The 20,331-nt window shown below is 45.5% G+C and overlaps 1 protein-coding gene across 8 annotated transcripts in view; it reads left to right on the top strand.

Annotated features, from left to right (window-relative positions):
• Positions 1 to 17,631, top strand: part of KPNA6 (karyopherin subunit alpha 6) — a 56,031-nt gene extending 38,400 nt beyond the window's left edge. For all 8 annotated transcript variants that reach the window (XM_008273776.5, XM_008273777.5, XM_070078842.2 and 5 more), the window contains 12 exons: positions 935 to 1,027; positions 1,427 to 1,526; positions 2,949 to 3,043; positions 4,239 to 4,370; positions 5,827 to 5,915; positions 7,151 to 7,250; positions 7,515 to 7,678; positions 7,863 to 7,941; positions 9,797 to 9,922; positions 10,222 to 10,349; positions 11,684 to 11,862; positions 12,601 to 17,631. In XM_008273776.5, coding sequence (XP_008271998.1) covers positions 935 to 1,027; positions 1,427 to 1,526; positions 2,949 to 3,043; positions 4,239 to 4,370; positions 5,827 to 5,915; positions 7,151 to 7,250; positions 7,515 to 7,678; positions 7,863 to 7,941; positions 9,797 to 9,922; positions 10,222 to 10,349; positions 11,684 to 11,862; positions 12,601 to 12,788 — 1,473 coding nt within the window. In that variant the 3' untranslated portion in view covers positions 12,789 to 17,631. The remainder of the gene's footprint in view (positions 1 to 934; positions 1,028 to 1,426; positions 1,527 to 2,948; positions 3,044 to 4,238; positions 4,371 to 5,826; positions 5,916 to 7,150; positions 7,251 to 7,514; positions 7,679 to 7,862; positions 7,942 to 9,796; positions 9,923 to 10,221; positions 10,350 to 11,683; positions 11,863 to 12,600) is intronic.
• Positions 17,632 to 20,331: the final 2,700 nt, after the last annotated feature.

Below are 20,331 nucleotides of genomic sequence, written 5' to 3'. Positions count from 1 at the left end.
AGGGCAAGAAATCTTTGAAGTTTCTATTTCTAATTACAAAAATAACTTTTTTTTTTTAAAGATTTATTTGTTTGTATTAAAGGCAGAGTTACAGAGAGAGAGAAGGAGAGACAGAGAAGTCTTCCATCCATTGGTTCATTCCCCAGATGGCTGCAATGACCAGGGCTGGGCTAGACTGAAGCCAGGAGCTAGAGCTTCATCTGGGTCTCCCACATGGGTTCAGAGATCCAAGAACTTGGCCATCTTCTGCTGCTTTCCCGCGAGCATTAACAGGGAGCTGAATTGAGGCCGGCTGCGGTTCACTAGGCTAATCCTCCACCTTGCGGCGCCGGCACACTGGATTCTAGCCCCAGTCAGTGCTCCGGATTCTGTCCCGGTTGCCCCTCTTCCAGGCCAGCTCTCTGCTGTGGCCCGGGAGTGCAGTGGAGGATGGCCCAGGTGCTAGGGCCCTGCACCCCATGGGAGACCAGGAAAAGCACCTGGCTCCTGGCTCCTGCCATCGGATCAGCGTGGTGCGCCGGCTGCAGCGCGCCAGCCGCGGCGGCCATTGGAGGGTGAACCAACGGCAAAGGAAGACCTTTCTCTCTGTCTTTCTCTCTCACTGTCCATTCTGCCTGTCAAAGGAAAAAACAACAACAACAACAACAACAACAAAACAGGGAGCTGGATTGGAAGTGGAATAACCAAGACTCGAACCAGGGCCCATATGGGATGCTGGTGCTACAGGCAGCAACTTAACCCGCTTTAAAAATGGCCTTTTAAAAAATGTGAGCAGTTAGATTTACTGTTGAAGTAAAACCCTTAAAAATCTTTCCATGTCATAATGTAAAGCTTATCATTTCCTTATCATTATGCCATAATTTAGCATTGGGTTGTTCTTGGTTTCTTGGTCTCAATGAATAGTCTTAATACTGTCTCTTCACTTTATTTACAGCTTTTTAAGCGGAGAAATGTGGAGCTGATTAATGAAGAAGCTGCCATGTTTGATAGTCTCCTCATGGACTCCTATGTGAGCTCTACCACTGGGGTAAGGCCCTCACGTGTGATTGAGGCAGGCCTGGGACATACCTGCTCCTGCAGAGCATAGATTGAGTACTTCACATCGCCTGGTAGCTTTGCCAGTAACTGGCGGATTCTTCTGTGAGCCCTTCTGTCATGGCAGGGAATCAATAAGGATTCTGAATCTGATTGAAGTACCTGAGAAAACCATTTAAGGGAACCCATCAGTTGCCTGAAAGATTAGGAATCCCTTTCCAACTTGAACAAATATTCAAACTTGATGCAGCCTGCTTCAGCTTTAAGCAAACTGCTTCTCCTGAGCCTCTCATGCCCTTCTGTTGAGCTCCAGTCTTAGAAAGCAGGATTATGTGTTAGCATCTGGCTCTAGTGTTGGATTGGGAAGGCCTAAACTTGTTTTATGTTCTAGGAGAGTGTAATCACAAGAGAGATGGTGGAAATGCTCTTTTCTGATGATTCTGACCTGCAGTTAGCAACCACACAGAAATTCCGGAAACTGCTCTCCAAAGGTACAAAGCCTGGTCCTTCTCATCGAGACCCTGTGTGATTTATAAAACCGCTTGTCTCTTTTCACTCACCTAATCAGCTGCTCTAGCTCTCACTCATTCAGCTTTAACCCTATTGGCCTTGGGTGATTGTCTCACCTTTATTCATGTGTTTATTTGAAAGGCAAACCGACTGACAAAGTTTTTCTTCTATCTTTGGGTTTGCTCCAACAGCTGCAAGAGCCAAGGCTGGGCCAGGCTGAAGCCAGAAGCCAGGAACTCCATCTGGGTCTCCCATGTGGGTGGAAGGGGCCCAGGCACTTGGACCTTCTTCTGTTGCCTTTTCAGCCACATTAGGAGGAACCTGGATTGGATGCAGAATGGCTGGGACTTGAACCAGTACACCAAAATGGGACAGTGGCATTGCAGGCAGCGCCTTGATTTGCTTTGCCACAACACTGGCCCCATGTTTTCACCTTTATACTGGATTTTCTCTCTTACTTCTTTGGCTCCCAAATATCTGTGCAGCATCTCCCTCAATTCTGTGATCAAATCCTACTTTTTTTTTTTTTTTTTTTTTTTTTTTTTTTTTTGAGGTTTATGTATTTATTTATTTGAGAGGCAGAGTGATAAACAAGGATAGACAGATCTTCCATCTACTGGTTCATTCCCCAAATTCCCAAAACAACTAAAGCTGGGCTAGACTGAAGCCTGGAGCCAGGAACTCTATGTGGGTCTCCTACATGGGTGGCAGGAACTCAACTGCTTGGGCCGTCATCTGCTACCTTGCAAGCTCATTAGCAGGAAGCTGGATTGGAAACTGAGGCAAGACTCAATGCCAAAACTTTAAAGTGGGATGAGGGCATCCCACATAGGAGCTTAACACACTCCATCACAACAGCCACCCCCTACCTATTCATCTTTGAACTGTATGATATAGTTGGACTACTTAAGGGTAAATCCAGTCCTAATTGAGTTATGTTTTCCTTTCCCTTACTGATAAACAAAGAATGGTAAGGGAGAGAGGATAGCCCAAGGGTTGAATGACACTGGTTTACATATTTCTCTTCTAAGGAAGATTAATTGTCGTTTCTTTGGAGGACTGTGTCATATAGTAGGCAAGAGGTGTTTTTCCCACCATACACCAAATTTTTATAGAACAACTGCCACATACCACAGTTCTAGCTCCTGAGGCTATAGTAAACCATACCAAAAGTCCTAGCCCTCATGAATGGAAAGTCTTTTTTTAATCTCTTTGTCTTTCATATAAATGAATCCTTAAAGAGAAACTGAGCAGGTATTGATAAACCACCTGAACAGAAGGGAGTTTGGGTATGTTTATAATGCTTGTTAGAAGTGTCTAGAAAGAAGCGTGAGCTGATACAAGTGAATAGATGTACCAAAGCCTCTCTTCAGTTTTTATCTCCTTCCATCTCCCTCTTGTAGAGCCTAGTCCTCCAATAGATGAAGTTATCAACACTCCAGGGGTAGTGGATCGGTTTGTGGAGTTTCTGAAGAGGAATGAAAATTGTACATTACAGGTGAGGCCCCAAGGGAAAGAGTTCCCAAATAAAGCCCTTTTCCAAGAAATTGGAATGGGGTATTTCTGCAGATATATCTCTCAGGAGATAGAAAAGTCAGATGAGGAAACATTTCAAGTAAGGCATCAGTTGCCTCAGAGATCTTGACATTATAAAGATATAAAGAAGAGAACAAAATCTCTTCCTTAAAACATTCTCAATAATAACTATGTAGAGTAATGCATTTGTTAATTGGCTAGATTTTTTAAAAATATTTTTATTTATTTTCTTGATAGGTAGAGTTACAGACAGAGGGAGAGACAAAAAGAAAGGTCTTCCATCTGCTGGTTCACTGCCCAAATGACCACAACGTCTGGAACTGGGCCAATCCAAAGCCAGGAGCTTTTTCCAGGTCTCCCAAGCAGGTGCAGAGGCCCAAACCATTAGGCCATCTGCTACTGCTTTCCTAGACCATAGCAGAGAGCTGGAGAACGGAAGAGGAGCAGCAGGGACTAGAACCAGTGCCCATATGGAATGCTGGTGCTGCAGGCAGATGCTTAGTCCACTACACCACAGTGCTGGCCCCGATTGGCTAGATTTAACAATTCCGCCGTCAGTATATATATTGAGTTATGTTTTCCTTTCCCTTACTGATAAAGAATGGTAAGGGAGAGAGGATAGCCCAAGGGGTGAATGACACCGGTTCCCTTCTAAGGAAGATTAATTGTCATTTCTTTGGAGGACTGTGTCATATAGTAGGCAAGAGGTATTTTTCCTACCATACACCAAATTCTTATATGGAAGGTTATCTGTCAGTTTTTATATATGGAAGGTTATCTGTCAATTTTTTTTTGAAAACTCAAAGGAAGATAAGAATATTGCAAACACACCATTCCATTACAAATCAGAGACTCTAATCTACTTCCAAGTCTTCTCATAGGTGGCTGTGACGCTCAGGAAATAAATAAATGACATGATGGGGATCCCGGGGATGCTGTTACAGTACAAAATTTGACCACGGAAGCACCATTCCACCTTCCCGTTGTCATATCACTGCCTCTTCTCACCATTTAAAAGAAGGGAGAGGAAAAGCTTATGTGTTTTGTTGTTTTGTTTTGTTTTTCATGGGCAAGAGGCTTACTGTTCTGAGCCAGCTAGTAAACATGGCTGCACACTGTGGAATGATCTCTCAATGGTGACTTAATCTACCTTTCAGTTTGAAGCTGCCTGGGCTCTGACAAACATTGCCTCTGGAACCTCCCAGCAAACCAAAATTGTCATTGAAGCAGGGGCCGTCCCCATTTTCATAGAGCTGCTTAACTCGGACTTTGAGGATGTACAAGAACAGGTAATACTGATTTGGCTTAGTTCTTCTTTTTAAGGATTTATTTATTTATTTGAGAGGCAGAGTTATAGACAGAACTGTCTTCCATCCACTGATTCACTCCCCAAGTGGCCACGGTGGCAGAGCTGGGCCAATCAGAAGCCAGGAGCCAGAAACTTCTTCCAGGACTCCTGCATGGGTGCAGGGTCCCAAACACTTGGGCCATCTTCCACTGGTTTCCCAGGCCATTAGCAGGGAGCTAGATAGGAAGTGAAACAGCTAGGACTTAACCTGCATTCATGAGATGCTGGTGCCACAGGCAGAGACTTAACCTACAGCGCCTTCCCCTTGGCTTGATTCTTGATGGTAGCTGCAGTATAATACCAACATTTGGTTTTAGTCCCAGTCTTGACACAGTGCTCTTAAAAACATTGGAATTTTCTGAGTTACAGGAATGTCTTTTGCTATTTATAGAGCCCTTTTAGAACACATCTGAGTCTGTATTAACAAAGTGACTCAGTTTGGGGAACCTCGGTAGCCTTTCAGTGGTTGGTCACCAGAAAAATACAAACATAGAATGTGGGAACTCCTGACTGCCTCCCAAGGAAGAGGAGGGATCTGGAGATTGGGTTATAAACTATTGAAGGTGAGAGCCTCTGGGTTAATGAGCGCATTGATGTACTGGGAAGGTGACAGATAACATGGAAGCTGTACACTACCCTCCTCACTTTATACCTTGTCTAATGTGTCTCTTTCATTTGGCTGTTCCACATACAAGTAGTGTTTTCTGAGTTCTCTGTAAGAATCCCCAAATTTCTTTCTAGTCAGTTAAAAGTTTAGGTAGTCTCTGGGACTTGTGATTGGTGTCTGAAGTGGAGGCACAGGTTACGTGGGAGTGATCTGTGGGTCCTTAATCTATGGGATCTGCTTCAACCTCGGGAGTGAGGGTCACATTTAAATTAAAGTATTGAACAAGCAGTCAGTGTCTGAGAATTGGTTGTTGGTATGGGAAAAACTACACACGTGCATTACGTGTCAGAAGTAGGGCGGGAAAGACACTGCACTACCATTTCCCAAAGATTATAGCAATAAAATACAACTTGCATTTCTCTCACTGGATTCTTGGTGATTGTATAGAAGTTGCGAGTCGAAATTACTACATTTACGAGTTGGTCCAAGGCAGCTTCAAGAGTGCAATTTACTGAACTCTGTCTGAGTGGATGGGAACGGGGAGCTCTTTGGCTTCTCAGTCTGTCATACAGCTGGCAGCCGCCTTCCTCACTGAACCAGGGACTCTGAGCATAGAGGTCCTTGAAGAGCAAATGCTCAGTAAGGACTTCAGCAGGGAGGTTACCTGAGCTTGGTTCGTGTGATTTGAGCCTTGACATGGCAGCCTGATGGGGACTCACTCTGTGGTTGTCTATAAAATACTTATGGAAGCCACAGGCGCTGAGGGATTGCTTCATCACTTCCTTTTCAGGCTGTCTGGGCACTGGGAAACATAGCTGGAGACAGCTCTGTTTGCCGGGATTACGTCTTGAACTGTTCCATCCTGAATCCTTTATTAACGTGAGTAATTACAGTCATTTTGTACCTGGGGCACCTGTAGGACGGCCATGTGGCAGGTCATTTGGGGATAGCTTACTTGATCCCTTAAGATGACAAATACAAAGTCTAAAAGTACTTTCCAATTGCTGAAGTAAAAACTAGGTATCTTTTTGAGTAAGAAAGATTGCATCTCAGATCTGTGCCAAGGGGAACCTTGTTCTTCATTTCAAGGCACTTTAGGTCCTCATGTTGGTCATATCAGCCTCCTTTTTGAGCCAAGGGAGAAAGGAAGACTAGTCTAGAAAGACCTAGCCTGTTCTGTAGAGTACATTCATTTCCTACGGGGTTTTGTGTAGGCATGTTGGATAGCTTTGTTACAAATCATAAGTTAAAGACCCTGTAAAGAATCATCTGGAGCCCTCCATCCCTTCCCCCAGCTACGTTTAACTAAAAATGTATGAACTGGTTTTTGTTTGTTTGTTTTTAGCTTTATTTATTTGAAAGGCAAAGTTATATAGAGAGAGGAGAGGCAGAGAAAGAAAGGTCTTCCATCCATTGGTTCACTCCCCAATTGGCTGCGACAGCCGGAGCTGTGCCAATTCGGAACCAGGAGCTTCTTCTGGGTCTCCCACATGGGTGCAGGGGCCCAAGGACTTGGGCCATCCTCCACTGCTTTCCCAAGCCACAGCAGAGAGCTGGATGGGAAGTGGAGTAGCCGGGTCTTGAACCAGCACCCATATGGGATGCTGGCGCTTCAGGCTAGGGTGTTAACCCCCTGCGCCACAGCGCCAGACCTGAACTGTTCTTGATAAGCTACAATCTTCTAGGCTACCTCTATCATTTCCTGAACCCTTCACAGAAAGGGTTAAAGACTAAATTCTGCAAAGCATAGCTAAAACTCTGCCACTGGACTTTCAGCTTTTGTTTCCAAAGAGAACACCTTTCCTTGTTTACAATTTTGGCCAGAGCTAGGGGGACAATATGTCCTACGTTAAAAGCTTTGCCACCTTACTCAGGTCTAGCTGTCTGTTTTGCCGCGTTGTCCATGATATTAACTACCACAGTTAGTCTGAATCCTCTCTGCAGATGTCAGTCTCCTGACCCAGACTTGCTCTGTTAGCTTGGGTCTACAGGTAGAAATGAATAAGCTGCTGGAGTCTCAGGGGCCTGATTGGATTTGCTCCTGGGGTTCGTTGGCAGTAGCCCTATTTGCCAGGGCATCAGGTTCAGGATCTGGCTTCTGTGTTTTCCTTCAGACTCCTTACCAAGTCCACACGACTGACAATGACACGGAATGCAGTCTGGGCTCTGTCAAACCTCTGCCGAGGGAAAAATCCACCCCCAGAGTTTGCAAAGGTGAGAGAACCTCCCAGGCCACAAGTTATAGCAGATTCCTTCATAGGGAGTTTTGAATTCTTCGGGGACACCCCTTAGACTAAATCTCAAATCTTGGGAAACTGAAAGAAGAAGCAGTTGTTGAAGCATACCTTGTATTCCTGAATGGTAAAGTAAACAGGTAGGCCTGAAGGCCTAATTGTGGTAAAAATGCACAGAGTGTAGAATTACTTGTTGGGGAGGGTTAGTGTCCTTCCCCCGTGAGTCCTTCTCTGCTTTCCACAGGTCTCCCCTTGTCTGCCTGTGCTGTCTCGCCTACTCTTCAGCAGTGACTCAGACTTACTGGCAGATGCCTGCTGGGCCCTCTCTTACCTGTCTGATGGCCCCAATGAGAAGATCCAGGCCGTCATAGACTCTGGAGTCTGCCGGAGATTGGTGGAGCTTCTGATGTGAGTAGACTCCATTAGAGGGCACAGAGTGTGTAGGCACCTCCGAGCTTGTGCTAAGGAGCTGCAGCAGCTCTTTGCTGTCCTGCCCAAAGGTTGGAGTCATGAGGGCACTTCAGCCCTGGTTGTCACTAGGACTGGATGTGGTGTGTGAACCACCCACTGATAAGATCTTCCTTCTCTGTAGGCACAATGATCACAAAGTGGCTTCACCTGCCTTGAGAGCTGTGGGTAACATTGTCACTGGGGATGACATCCAGACCCAGGTAAGGAGGAGGAGGGCGTAGGAGCTGCCTTCCGACAACACCCTTCCCTGCCAAGGGCTCTAGTCCTGATGGAAGGAAGCATGGTCCAAGAGAAAGCATGGGATTGAGTAAAACTATTTTAGCTCTGCCCCTGTCTGTGTGATCACAGGCAACTTGCTTCCTCCTTGTCTTCTATGAATTGGAAGAAAACTACACTTACTACCCGTGACTGTTAAGTGGTACAGAGTTCGTCATGTTCCCGCTGAGGAGTGAAAGCTGTGCAGCCCCACCCTTGCTTTCTACACCTTTAGGATTCCATTGGTATTACCTTATGTTGTTAAGCCCTCTTGTCAAAGTTCTGCTCAAAGGCTAGAGATCTGGGTATTCTTTTGAATCTTGAGCAGTCGACAGTTCTGTGGGAACTTGACCTGGTGAGCAGTCTTACTGAAGCCCACAGTCTCATTTTCTTGGTCATTTTTATGTGTGTGTGCTTGAACATCAAAGTGTATAGGTCATTGGCATTAAGTACATAAAAATAGTTATTCAGGGATGAACATTTGATACAGAGGTTAACACCCTGCATATCAAAGTACATGGGTTTGGATCCCAGGAAGATTATTATTTGAGCATCACTATCACCCAGCTACAGAACTTTTTTTTTTTAGGCAGAGAGAAGCACAGAGACAGGTAGTCAGAGAAATATTTGGGAGCTCACCCCCAGTCTCCCATTTGGGAGCTCACCCCAAGTCTCCCATTTGGGGACAGGACCCCATGATAAATCACTTGCCATTACCACTGCCCCCAGCGTTTATAGGAACAGGAAACGAGTCAGGAGCTAGAGTCGGGTGTCAAACCCTTGCACTCCAATATGAGATGCAGTGTCTTAACCACTAACACTGGCCCCACTGGCCCCCTTTAGAACTTTTTTTTTTTATCTTTTCAACACAATTTTATTTATCCTTAGTAGTCACTGAGTTGTTCCTCTTATCTATTGTGAATAATGCTACATTAGTTTACAAATATTTACTCAAGTCCCTGCTTTGACTTCTTGTGGGAATATACCCAAAAGTGGAATTACTGAGTAATATAGTAATTTAATGCTTAATTTTTTTGAGTGACCACCATATTGTATTGCACATCAGACACTTACAGTAATGTACCAGAATACAGTTTCTCCATATCCTCATAACTTTTGTAATTTTCTAGTTTTTGTTTTTTAAATTAGCTGTCCTATTTGATGTGAAGATACCCCACTAAGGTTTTGATTTGCATTTTCCTAATGACTAGTAATAGTGAGCATCTTCTTGTGTGCTTATTGACCATGTGTATAGCTCTTCTATATATCTTCTTTTGGGAAAATTTGTATTTAATTGCTTTGTTCTTTTTCTTTTTAATTACTTTATTTGAAAATTGGAAAAAGGAAAAGAGAGAGATTTTCATTCTCTAGTTCACTCCCTAAATAGCCACAATAGCCAGGACTGGGCCAGGTCAAAGCCAGGAGCCAGGAAATCAATCCAGGTTTCCTATGTGGGTGGTGGGGACCCAAATATTTGAACCATCACCACTGTCTCCCACGGTGTGGGTGTGCTGGATTGGGAGTATAGCTGGGACTCAAACTCAGGTAGCCCGATAATGGATGTTGGTGTCCTAAGTAGTGTCTTAAGTACTGTACCAAATGCCCTCCCCACTTGCTCATTTTTCAGTTGAGTTCTTTGGGGGAGGATTTTTTTTCTTCTTTTGTTGTAGGAATTCTTTAGAGAGAGATGTTATATTTCCCAAATGGATGTAAGAGCCAGGTATCTTGATACACTTGTTTTCGGTTTTGACTTAGTCCAATTTATCTAACTTTTTGTTTCCTGTGCTTTTGGTGTTCTAGGTCATTCTCAACTGTTCAGCCCTTCCTTGCCTCCTCCACCTACTGAGCAGCCCCAAGGAGTCAATCCGGAAGGAAGCTTGCTGGACCATTTCAAATATTACTGCTGGCAATAGGGCTCAAATACAGGTAGAATAGGCAGAGAAGTTGAGGGATATGGGCAAGCATGGAAACATGGGAGGTTGTGAGACATTTTCCAGAAAGAATATGTTTCTCCTTAAAAATTGGGGTTAGTGTGTGCTACTAGTGTGTTCTGAGATTCTCTGTAGCCAAAGTTGGGTTTCTCTATAGCCTGTTACTTGTGGGAACAATCAAGGAGAGCCCCAAGTAGAGGGAAGGATACGTGAGTCTCAGCTGATTTTGTGGCTGAATTAGCTTTCTCCTGAAGTAACTTTCTTCCTCCATCTCCTGCCCCCAATCTCTCTCAGGCTGTCATAGATGCAAATATCTTCCCTGTGTTGATTGAAATCCTTCAGAAAGCAGAGTTCCGAACAAGAAAAGAGGCTGCCTGGGCCATCACCAATGCCACATCAGGAGGAACCCCTGAGCAGATCAGGTATCACATTCTTTTTTTTTAATTTTATCTTTAAAGATATATTTATTTATTTGAAAGAGAGAGATTCCCATCTGCTGGATCAATCCCCAAATAGTGGTAATAACCAGGGCTGGGCCAGACCAAAGCCAGGAACTAAGAGCTTCATTTGGGTTTCCCACGTGGTTGTAGAGGTCCAGCTACTTGGGCCATCTTCCGCTGCTCTCCTGGGTGAACTAACAGAGAGCTGGATCAGACATGGAACAGCCAGGACTCCAACCGGCGCCCATAATGGGATGTTGCTGCTGCAGGTGGCTGTTTAACCCACTGTATCACAGCATCGGCCCCTACGACATTCCTTTCCCATTGTCTTGAATGAGATATGCCGTCTTTTGCTCCTAGTTTAAATATGACTTCCAAACTGCTTTTGCTGGGATAAGTCTACCTCTTAGTAATGGTTAAGCTGTATAGCAACACTGGATTCTGGAATAGATTCCTTTAGTCTATGATTTGTTGTACCTTATTTCCTTCCTGGAGCACAGAAATCTATGATGCAAGGGTCCATCTCCCTATCCTCTAGAGAACTGAAATCGTTGTGATTCTCAATTAGCCTTACAAAGGAAGGGGAACTTTGCTGTGTCTCAAAGCAGTTTCTTTGGGAAATCACTTTTGTGAATGACACCTGAGAGAAGTAAATAGCAAGCTGTTTTATGTGTGTGAACTTTTAGTTTCCATTCTCTGAGCCTTAGTAGGAGCAGTAGATAGTTAGATAAGTGTCTCTTCTGCCTGTAGCCTGCTAACAGTAGTATATAAAACCTTATATACAAAGGATTAAATGAGTAAAGCATTGAAGGATAAGTAGAGGACTGCAAAAGGCCTTTTAGATGAGACTAACAGAAGTAAAGGTACAAGAATGAGAAACCTGGAGACCTTTACAGGTTTGCCTAGAATAAGTGTTCTTAGAAGGGAACAGTGGGAAGCAGAGCCAGAAAAAGAGGTAAAAGCCACATTGTAGAAAGTCTGTTGTACCACAGGACTTGGACTTCAGGGAAATGGGAAGCCCGTGAAAACTTTTAAACAGGGAAATGCTGTGTTCAGAGTGGTAATGTTACAGCTGTGGTGACCTTAGCAACAAGGAAGAAGAATCTGGTAGTTTCCACATGTGAGATAAACTGGACCAGCAGAGAAGATGGAGAGATTGGGATAGGCAGTGGAGAGATTGGGATAGGCAGTGCATAGTTGTTTATCAAGTCTCAGTGAGAATTGATTGCTGGAAGTGTTGACATGTATAAGGGGACCCATAGGCCAAGGCACTTACCCTATATTAAATTATAACTTATGTGGTTTCTGGCCCCTAGATATCTGGTCTCATTGGGCTGCATCAAACCTCTGTGTGACTTGCTGACTGTGATGGATTCAAAGATTGTGCAAGTGGCCCTCAATGGACTGGAGAACATCCTACGGCTTGGAGAGCAGGAGGGCAAACGCAGCGGCTCAGGGGTCAATCCCTACTGTGGTCTCATTGAGGAAGCCTATGGTATGTGCCCTTTCTTCAGCCTCACCTATGCCTTGCGTATTTCAAGCCTTGGGACTTCAGGCCTCCGGAACAGTATGTGAGGTGGTGTGTGTGCAAGGAATGTGGGAAGCATCTCTAGTTTCCGTGAGACTTTTGTCTGTGTCTCTAAAATTAGTGAAGAACCCATCTCTAGCCAAATTCTACCATCCACAGGGTTTCGAGTGTTCCATGGGAATAGCTGGCCTGTAAGTAGCAAGGGTAGAGCTGAGATTTGGATTTGGGGTTGTCTTTTGAATCCAGGGTTTCATCCCACCCATTCCTTTTCCCTCTGAGGAACAATCAGTTCCCTTTCAGTTATGTTCTACCTGGTAAGTAGCTGTAGTACAGATACAAAGAATAAAACCCAGAACTGATCAGGATCAGGAGGGATGGGAGGAATGAGTTCCTATAAGAGTGCTAGACTGACTGACTCATCACTCATTTCATGAGAAGCTTACAATTTGCTGGCTCATGTAGCTTGTTTAAAGCAGAATCAGGACTAGAATTTCTCATTTGTAATTGACATTTTGATCTCTTTGGGGGTTCTGTAGCTTGGGTAAGAGATGTTGGCTGTCCTTTTTCAGGTCAAAAAGAGTGATCTGGTTATGTTACTTGTGTTTGTAAATACTAACATACCTCAAGGAAGGAAAAACAGGAAATGCCTCAGGGACCTGTAGGAAAGCACTCACACTGCACTCTCTCCCCTTTTTGTCACCATAGGCTTGGATAAAATTGAGTTTCTCCAGAGCCATGAGAACCAAGAGATCTACCAGAAGGCCTTCGACCTCATTGAGCACTATTTCGGCGTAGAAGACGATGATAGCAGCCTGGCTCCCCAAGTGGATGAAACGCAACAGCAGTTCATCTTCCAGCAGCCTGAGGCCCCCATGGAGGGCTTCCAGCTATAATGTCTGCCTCCGGGGAGGGGAAGGGCTGGGGAGCATCACCAATCAGCAGAAGAGCAGCCCTCTGGTGGGCAGGGAGCCAGCCCCCCACCTTCAGCCACCACACACCTCTGCTGTCCTGGAGACTGTGCTCTCGACCTGCTCCGCCCCTTCCCTGGAGGGAACACCCTCTGGACACACAGAACCATCTGAGGCTCACATTTGGGTTTTGTGACAAGAAGGGGACGTGTTGGGTTTTCTTCCTTACACTATATTTTGGCTGCACACATGTCTTTAACCCAGGAGCCCAGGGGTAGACAAAGGAGGACTGAGGTAATCAATTTGCACCTTTTTTTATTTTTGTTTTTTCTTTTTTTCTTTAATGGTGACTTCCTTCCCTTTTATCTTCCTTCATCCTTCCCAGTCGTCTGCCCTGATTGTGTAACTCTTATCTTGGGTACTTGAGCAGATGGAATATTCCAGAGGTGGGAGGTGGGAGGGCGGGGGAGGGGAGAAATCCAAACAAAGTGTTCTTGCTCAGACGGAATATTAATCTTGTATGCTTGGATTGAGTTATTTAATTTTTTTCTTTTGCACATTTTTTCTTGTATTAAGATTGCTCTTCCCAAGAGCCATGAGTTCCTCATTTTAGGAATCCCAGCTGCCAGCAATTTCTGGGACTAGAGGTTGATGGGGAGGCCACCATGAGACAGAGGCCTCCCCCTCCCTCTGACCCTTTGCCCAGACCTCTTTAGTTTGGGAGATCCCCCTCGCTCTCCTGGGGTCCCTGTCCCCATGGAGGGAGTGGAGGAGCACAGGCCTTTAGTCGGGGCTTCCCCATGTGTAGCTACTGATCCCATGTTTCCTATCCACCTTCCAAATGGTGCGACCCAACTTCATATGTTTACTTGAAAATTCCCCTCGGAGGAGAATGAACCTCCGAGGTGGCTGTATTTTCTCCTGAGCTCAAGACAGGGGGCTGCAGTCCCTCCTTCTCCTGAGGAGAAGGGCCTGCTCTGGTGACCTACAAGTTGCAGAGAGGAGGTTGGAGTGAGAGTGTCATGTATTGGGATAGTCAGGGATCCCTGCCTTTGGCCTTCCTTCTTCCTCTTCCATAGTTGGATCATGTATATTTTACTTCCAAAGGAGAGAATGTCAAAAAGTTCTGTATTTTTTTATATTCTATATATTAGGTAGGTCAATCTTAATTGGTCTCAAAAGGAAGAGCTGTCTATAATTTCTGTAATTAGGACACTGTGAGGAAGACCAACAAGGGATGTGGAAGCTCCCTCACTCAGGAGGCCTGAGCTTGGTCTTTTTCCTCTCTGCCTGGATTCTGGGCTGCCACCTGGGACCAACCCTCAGCTCTGGAACTTTATAAAGCAAGTCAGCTGGGTCTGATTGTACCTGTAGGGAGCGAGGTGGCCTCAGGGCCTCATGAAGTCTATCACTCTAGTCCCCATCCTGCCAGAGAGCCGTCTGCTTTCCCAAATCCAATCTCAAAGGCTGTTGTCCACATACATTATCCTGCATGGCTGCCTCTCCTATTATCACAGAAACCCAGCAGCCAGAATAACTTTGAGAGCTTTTGGTATTTTTCCTGTATGGGATCCTTGCATCTGGTTTGGGTTTTCCCTTCCTCATGATAATTAGAATCTAAATGCCTTTCTTTTTGAGTAAAGGTAGTGGAGTGATATTACAGCCAAGCTGTTGGGGTGTGGGGTAGAGGAAGTTGTGAGCTAAGTGTAGACCTGTTAGGGGCTAAAGGCATAGTCTGTGCCACCTCCCCGGTGTGATCAGTCAGGGGTGTCCTGTCCCAGGCTGTACTTTTCTTTCCCCCAGAAACAGTGTCATTCTTGCTCCCGCTCCTGTGCACTCCCTTGAGCTCAGGTGAAACCCATCCCCCTATGCTTAGATAAGATCTCAAGTTTCAAGGGCTTTGGTCTTGAATTTGCCCTCTCTTCCTAGTGTTGAGGTTTCAGTCCAAGCCATTTTCTGGGTAAAGGTGGTTTGGGGCGGGCAATTGCCAGTGAAAAATCCCACCAAATCGTGCTGCCTTGGTGAATCAGGTGCCATTCATTAGTGGGGGGGACTGCCAACCCCCAATCTTCCAGGAAACCAAGGGGCAGGAGCTTTCGCACTTGACCTACTGATCCACTACAGAATTATTCTACAGTTCAAATAAAAGCACCCCTGTCCCCACATCATCCTTGCCCAAAAGGAAGAGCAACTTGGAAGTGTCTACCTTGTACATTTCAGGCAACAGTTAAGTTCCTGACATTTAATTCTTAGTGTGAAACATACATCCTGTCTTACCAACTGCTCCTCCAAGATACACTTTGACTTCAGATCTGGGTCCTGTACCTGGAAGACTGTTAGTCACCTGGCTGCTGCTTAAAGCACGTTTTCTCTAAGGGCTTCAAAGGATAAATGCTACTGATGGCACAGTGTGGGGACATATTTCTCATTGGAGAAGGGCGGCCTTTAGGAGCTTCTCTTTGGGTCTTCTCTAGAGCATGTTTCCCTGTTATCTTCCTCAAACCGCTTTCGGTCCACAGATGAAGTTCCTGCAGCCCACAGTGAGTTCATCTTTTGTGTCTCCTCCTCTCCTTTGGCCATCTTAAGAAGAGCCAATCTTCATGAGCAGCTCCCTTCTGGAACCAGGTCCTGGGTTGAAAGCTTTGTGATGGGTTTCTGAGTGCTTACTGCCAGGACAGGGGCTTGCTGACCTGCTGCAGGGAATAGCCCAGGTCAAGGCATGTTTTGAGAATCCTCATTTCTTGGCCTGTGGCCCATTTATTCACTTAAGATTTCTGAAGGGGTAGCAGTATCTAGGCATTGCTGAAGAGGATAGCAGGCCTTTTTCTTAGCTAACATTTTCTAGTACTCTTGAACAGTGCCAGCTATTTATTGCCAGCCCCTATAGGCATCTTCTTGAGTCCCAACAGGGTTTCTGGTCCCAGAGACATACCTTCGTTTCCCAGCTATTCCCACTGAGTGACTGCCTGGCTTTGATGTTAGCTGCAGTCTTTTGGTAAAACCACATGGATTTCACCCTCAGGTGGCCAGCTGGTTACTTGGGTCAGTGGGCACAAATGACCGTTCCAAGGAGATATGTTGATGACCTCAGCTTTCTGGGACCTTTGGGATATTCCCCCTTACCTAGAATCCTTAGCTCTACCACACTGACTCTCTTTGCCCTGGAACCTGCTTTCCAGAATCCCTACACAGATTCTAACTGCTGTTGCATCTATTTGAGGGAAGGAAGAAGACTGTATTCCTCTCAAGCCAAACCAGTTAAAATGAAAACCATCTAGTGGGTTCAGCTCTATTTCTATTTTCTCATGTCTACCTGCTGTTTGTAGCAAAGCTTTTTCTAGCAAGCTAGTAGAGAAGAGGAAAGCCTCGCAATACTAACCTCCTCACCCCACGGGCCCCTCTCTGAAGGCCGCAGCTCTTGTTCAGGCTTCATCTCTTCTCCCCTAGACTCGGTGCAGCTTGGTATCCATCATCTTGGTTATTTCTCAGTGGATTCATCTTGTAGACTGATTCTGGGTTCTCAGTTGAAGGCAGGGATCAGTTTCTGTGGGTCCCTGCAGACATCCCTGGACCAGGAAGAAGGTTAGACTAGCTGGGATCCTCAGAAGTATGTGTATCTGTTTCCTGGCAGGTGGGGAAGGGCACAAGACTCAAACCACAGGAGGTGCTCATGACCAGCGACCACATTTTTCGGCAGTACTACCTGGCAGTGAGTGTGAGACACAGGTTGCTCAGAGTAGGTTTCTTCCTCAGCCATTTAGGTTTGTACTTTCTCGACCAACCTTGTCCAGCATTTTTTTCTGTGTTTTTAGGTTCCGTTTGTTAAGCCAGCAGGCTGAGAATTTGGCCCTGTAGTCATCCACGTGGTGGGTACTAGCTGTTCCTTAGCCAGGGCTTTGATGAGTGATTGAATTATCCCATTGTCCATCCTCTAGACCCACTCCCAAATAAAGACCATGGCAAGGGAAGAATTTGAGGTCAAAACCAACCTAATCTGTGAATTGAAGCTGTTTCTTTTCCTCTGAGAGGCCGTTAAACTTCGGTCTTGGGCTATGTGCAGGAGCAAAACTGGCTATGAGTTAGGAGAGGCAGTGTTAAATTTTGGGTCCAGAGCAACCTAAGGGAAAAAGGGTTGTGTACTGTGTCTTCAGCGGGTTAGGGCGTACCCAGCTGCTTCTGGCCTGCCTGATCCAGGGTCTCCACATTAGCTCATATCCGAACCCCTCTGCCAAATGCTAATCTGCTCTCCTAGTCGGTCCAGTTTGAGTCCTTGGGTTTCATAGGAGAGAACTATATGTCATGCCCTGGGAGCCAGGAAAGAAGTCAGAGCTCAGAATCCTCAGACTGGCTGGGGCCTGTTGCCTTCAGAGGACATCTTCCAGGAGTCCGCACCTATACCGAACCTTAGGCCATGGATTTGTGTACTGGCTTTTTTTAGCCAGCTTTTGTGAGAACTCCTTTAAGCTTTTAAGGGAAGGGGTGTGAGGTCCCAACTACCTAACAGACTGGATATTTCCCAAGAACAGCTTGGGTTTCCTGCTAAGGACCCTAGGAAGATAAATCCTTTTCTTTCTTTCTGAATTCATTTGCTTTTATTTTTCTAAGAACTATAAACTGGCTATTTTCCATGTTCTCAGGGCCCCTGGGTAGAGAGACAAAGCTTGATGATTTCAGAGCAGACATAGGCCAAGAAACCGTGGCATTGAGTGTGCTGAGTCCAGACAAATGATATTTATATACACATCCAAATTTGAAGAGAAAATGTATTTCTTTAGGTTTCAAACACTGTAATAGATGTAAAGCAAAAATAAAAACCTGTTGCAAAGTTCTGAATAGTCGTCTTTGGTTGGGGGCTGACAGACTTCAGTTTTTGGAAATGTATGAGAGGATATCGAAACTTGTAGCTTAACAATAGAAATAAGAACTAGATCAGTTCTTGCCATAAATGTTTTGTAAAATTGACTTTATTGAAATGTAGTTGACATACAGTGAATTGTGCATATTTTAAGTGTACAATTTTATAACGAGATATAATATGCACCCACAAAACCACCAAAATAAAGGTAGGAAACATAAATAAATCCATTGCCTCCACATGCGCCTTGGGGAGCCCTCTTTCCTGTCCCACCCCAGCAACCACTGATAAAGATTTTTTTGTTGTTATTATTTATTTGAAGGGCAGAGAGACAGATGTCCCATGGCTGACTCACTGCCTAAATGCCCACAACAGCCAGGGCTGGGCCAGGCCAGAGCCAGAGCCAGAAACTCAATCCAGGTCTCCCCATGGTGGCAGGAATCCAGCCACTTGAGCCATCACCTGCTGTCCCTGGGGAGCTGGAATTGGAACTGAAGTCCTTTGATTAAGCAATGTGCACATACCAAGTGGTGCCTTGATAATTATGCCAAATGGCTGCTCCAGGTGTGCCTAAAAGGTTTTGACCACTCCAGATTCAGCACCTCTTCACAATCCATTGAGTCTGCTGAGGTTAAATAGTTCACAGATAACACTTTCAGTTTAGGTCAATTCCTAAAGCAAAACTTAGGAATTTTTTGGAAAAGCAATCAAAAATTGAACCCACAAGGAAGGTTTTGGTTGGCAGTATAAAGTTTTAATTGGTTGCCAATATTTTTTTAAAAAAATGCACTTTTAAAATAACTACCTGGAACCATGAGGCCTGAGTTTCTGCTTGGCAATGGTCTGCAAGAGCTGCTCTCTAGTACACGCACCATCACTGCCAGTTACCCCCAAGTCTAGTAGGTGATTATAGCAAAGCAAAAGGTAACTTTTTTTAAAAGATTGATTTATTTGGAGCCGGCGCTGTGGTGCAGTGGGTTAATGCCCTGGCCTGAAGCTCCAGCATCCCATGTGGGCACCAGTTCGAGTCCTGGCTGCTCCACAATCTGATCCAGCTCTCTGCTGTGGCCTGGGAAAGCAATAGAGGATGGCCCAAGTCCTTGGGCTCCTTCACCCCTGTGGGAGACCCGGAGGAAGCTCCTGGCTCCTGGCTTTGGATCAGCACAGCTCCGGCCATTGTGGCCAATTGAGGAGTGAACAGAGAGAAAGGGAGGGAGTGAGGGAGGGAATGAGAGGCAGAGTTACAGATGAGAGAGGTCTTCATCTGCTGGTTCACTCCCCAAATGGTCACTACAGCTGGAGCTGGACCAATTCAAAGTCAGGAACCAGGAGGAGCTCCATCCAGGTCTCCTACATGGGTGCAGGGGCCCAGGCACTTGGGCCATCCACTGCTTTCCCAGGCTACTAGCAGAGGATTGGAAGAGGAGCAGTCCTGACAGACACACATGTGGGATGCTGGCAACGCAGGCAGAGGCTTAACCTTCTACACCACACCACTGACCCCAGCAAAAGGTAACTTAAATCCATATTTCTATCAAATGTTCTGATTCTTTGGCCTACTCATAATACCCAGCTGGCCCTTGTAAACTAGCATTGACCCTTCCTGCTGCAAGCTCCACCCCCATGCATACCTTTGCTTGGTTATTAAGTTCTTTATCTGCCTGGAACACTTCCTATGGAAATCCATCAAGGCTTGATTTATATGTTGCCTCAGGAAATTTCAAGGTTTTTTATTTATTTATTTATTTATTTATTTGAGAGTTAGAGAGGCAGAGGCAGAGAGAGAAGTCTTCCATCCGCTGGTTCACTCCCCAAATGGTCTCAACAGCCAGAGCTGGAGCTGATCTGGAGCCAGGAGTTTCTTCCGGGTCTCCCATGTGGGTGCAGGGGACCAAGGACTTGGGCCATCTTCTGCTTTCCCAGGCCATGGCAGAGAACTGGATCAGAAGTGGAGCGGTTGGGACTCATATCGGCGCCCATATGGGAAGCCAACACTGCAGGCAGTGACTTTATCCGCTGTGCCATAGCACTGGCCCCAATTTAAGATTTGGAAAGCAGAAATTTTCTGTATGCTGTGTCATTCCCCAAATGGCTACAATAGCTTAGGTGGGACCAGGTTGAAGTCATAAACCAAAAGCTCCATACAGGTCTCCCACATGGGTGGAAGGAGACCAAGCATTTAGGCCATCTTCAGTTGCTTTCCCAGGCGGATTACCAGGAAGCTGGATCAGAAGTGGAACAGTGAAGACTTCAACTGGCACTGCAATATATTTGATGCTGGCATCACAAGTGGCAGCTTCACCTGCTACACCAACCTGCTTTTCTATAGATAAAGCCTTGGGTTTCAAGAGACCTGGCTCCCAAACCTTTCTGAGCCTCAGGTTGTTGTTTAGATTTATTTCACAGGCAGAATTATACAGGAGAGATCAACGTCCCCCATCTGCAGGATGACTCCCCAAATGGCCACAACAGCTGGGGCACCCAGGTTTCCTATGTGTGTGATGTGGGTAAGGGAAGCATTAATTTTTTTATTCCATTAATCTTTTTTAAAGATTTATTTATTTGAAAGGCAGAGTTACACAGAGAGAGGAGAGGCGGGGGAGGGGGGTCTTCCATCCACTGGTTCACTCCCCAATTGGCCGCAACAGCTGGAGCTGCGCCCATCAGGAGCCA

This window comes from Oryctolagus cuniculus, chromosome 7 (assembly GCF_051225735.1).
Source record: "Oryctolagus cuniculus isolate XC-2025 breed Fujian yellow rabbit chromosome 7, ASM5122573v1, whole genome shotgun sequence".
Lineage (NCBI taxonomy): Eukaryota > Metazoa > Chordata > Mammalia > Lagomorpha > Leporidae > Oryctolagus > Oryctolagus cuniculus.
Note: the sequence above shows the minus strand (reverse complement) of the source record. Positions and strands in the feature narration are given on the sequence as shown.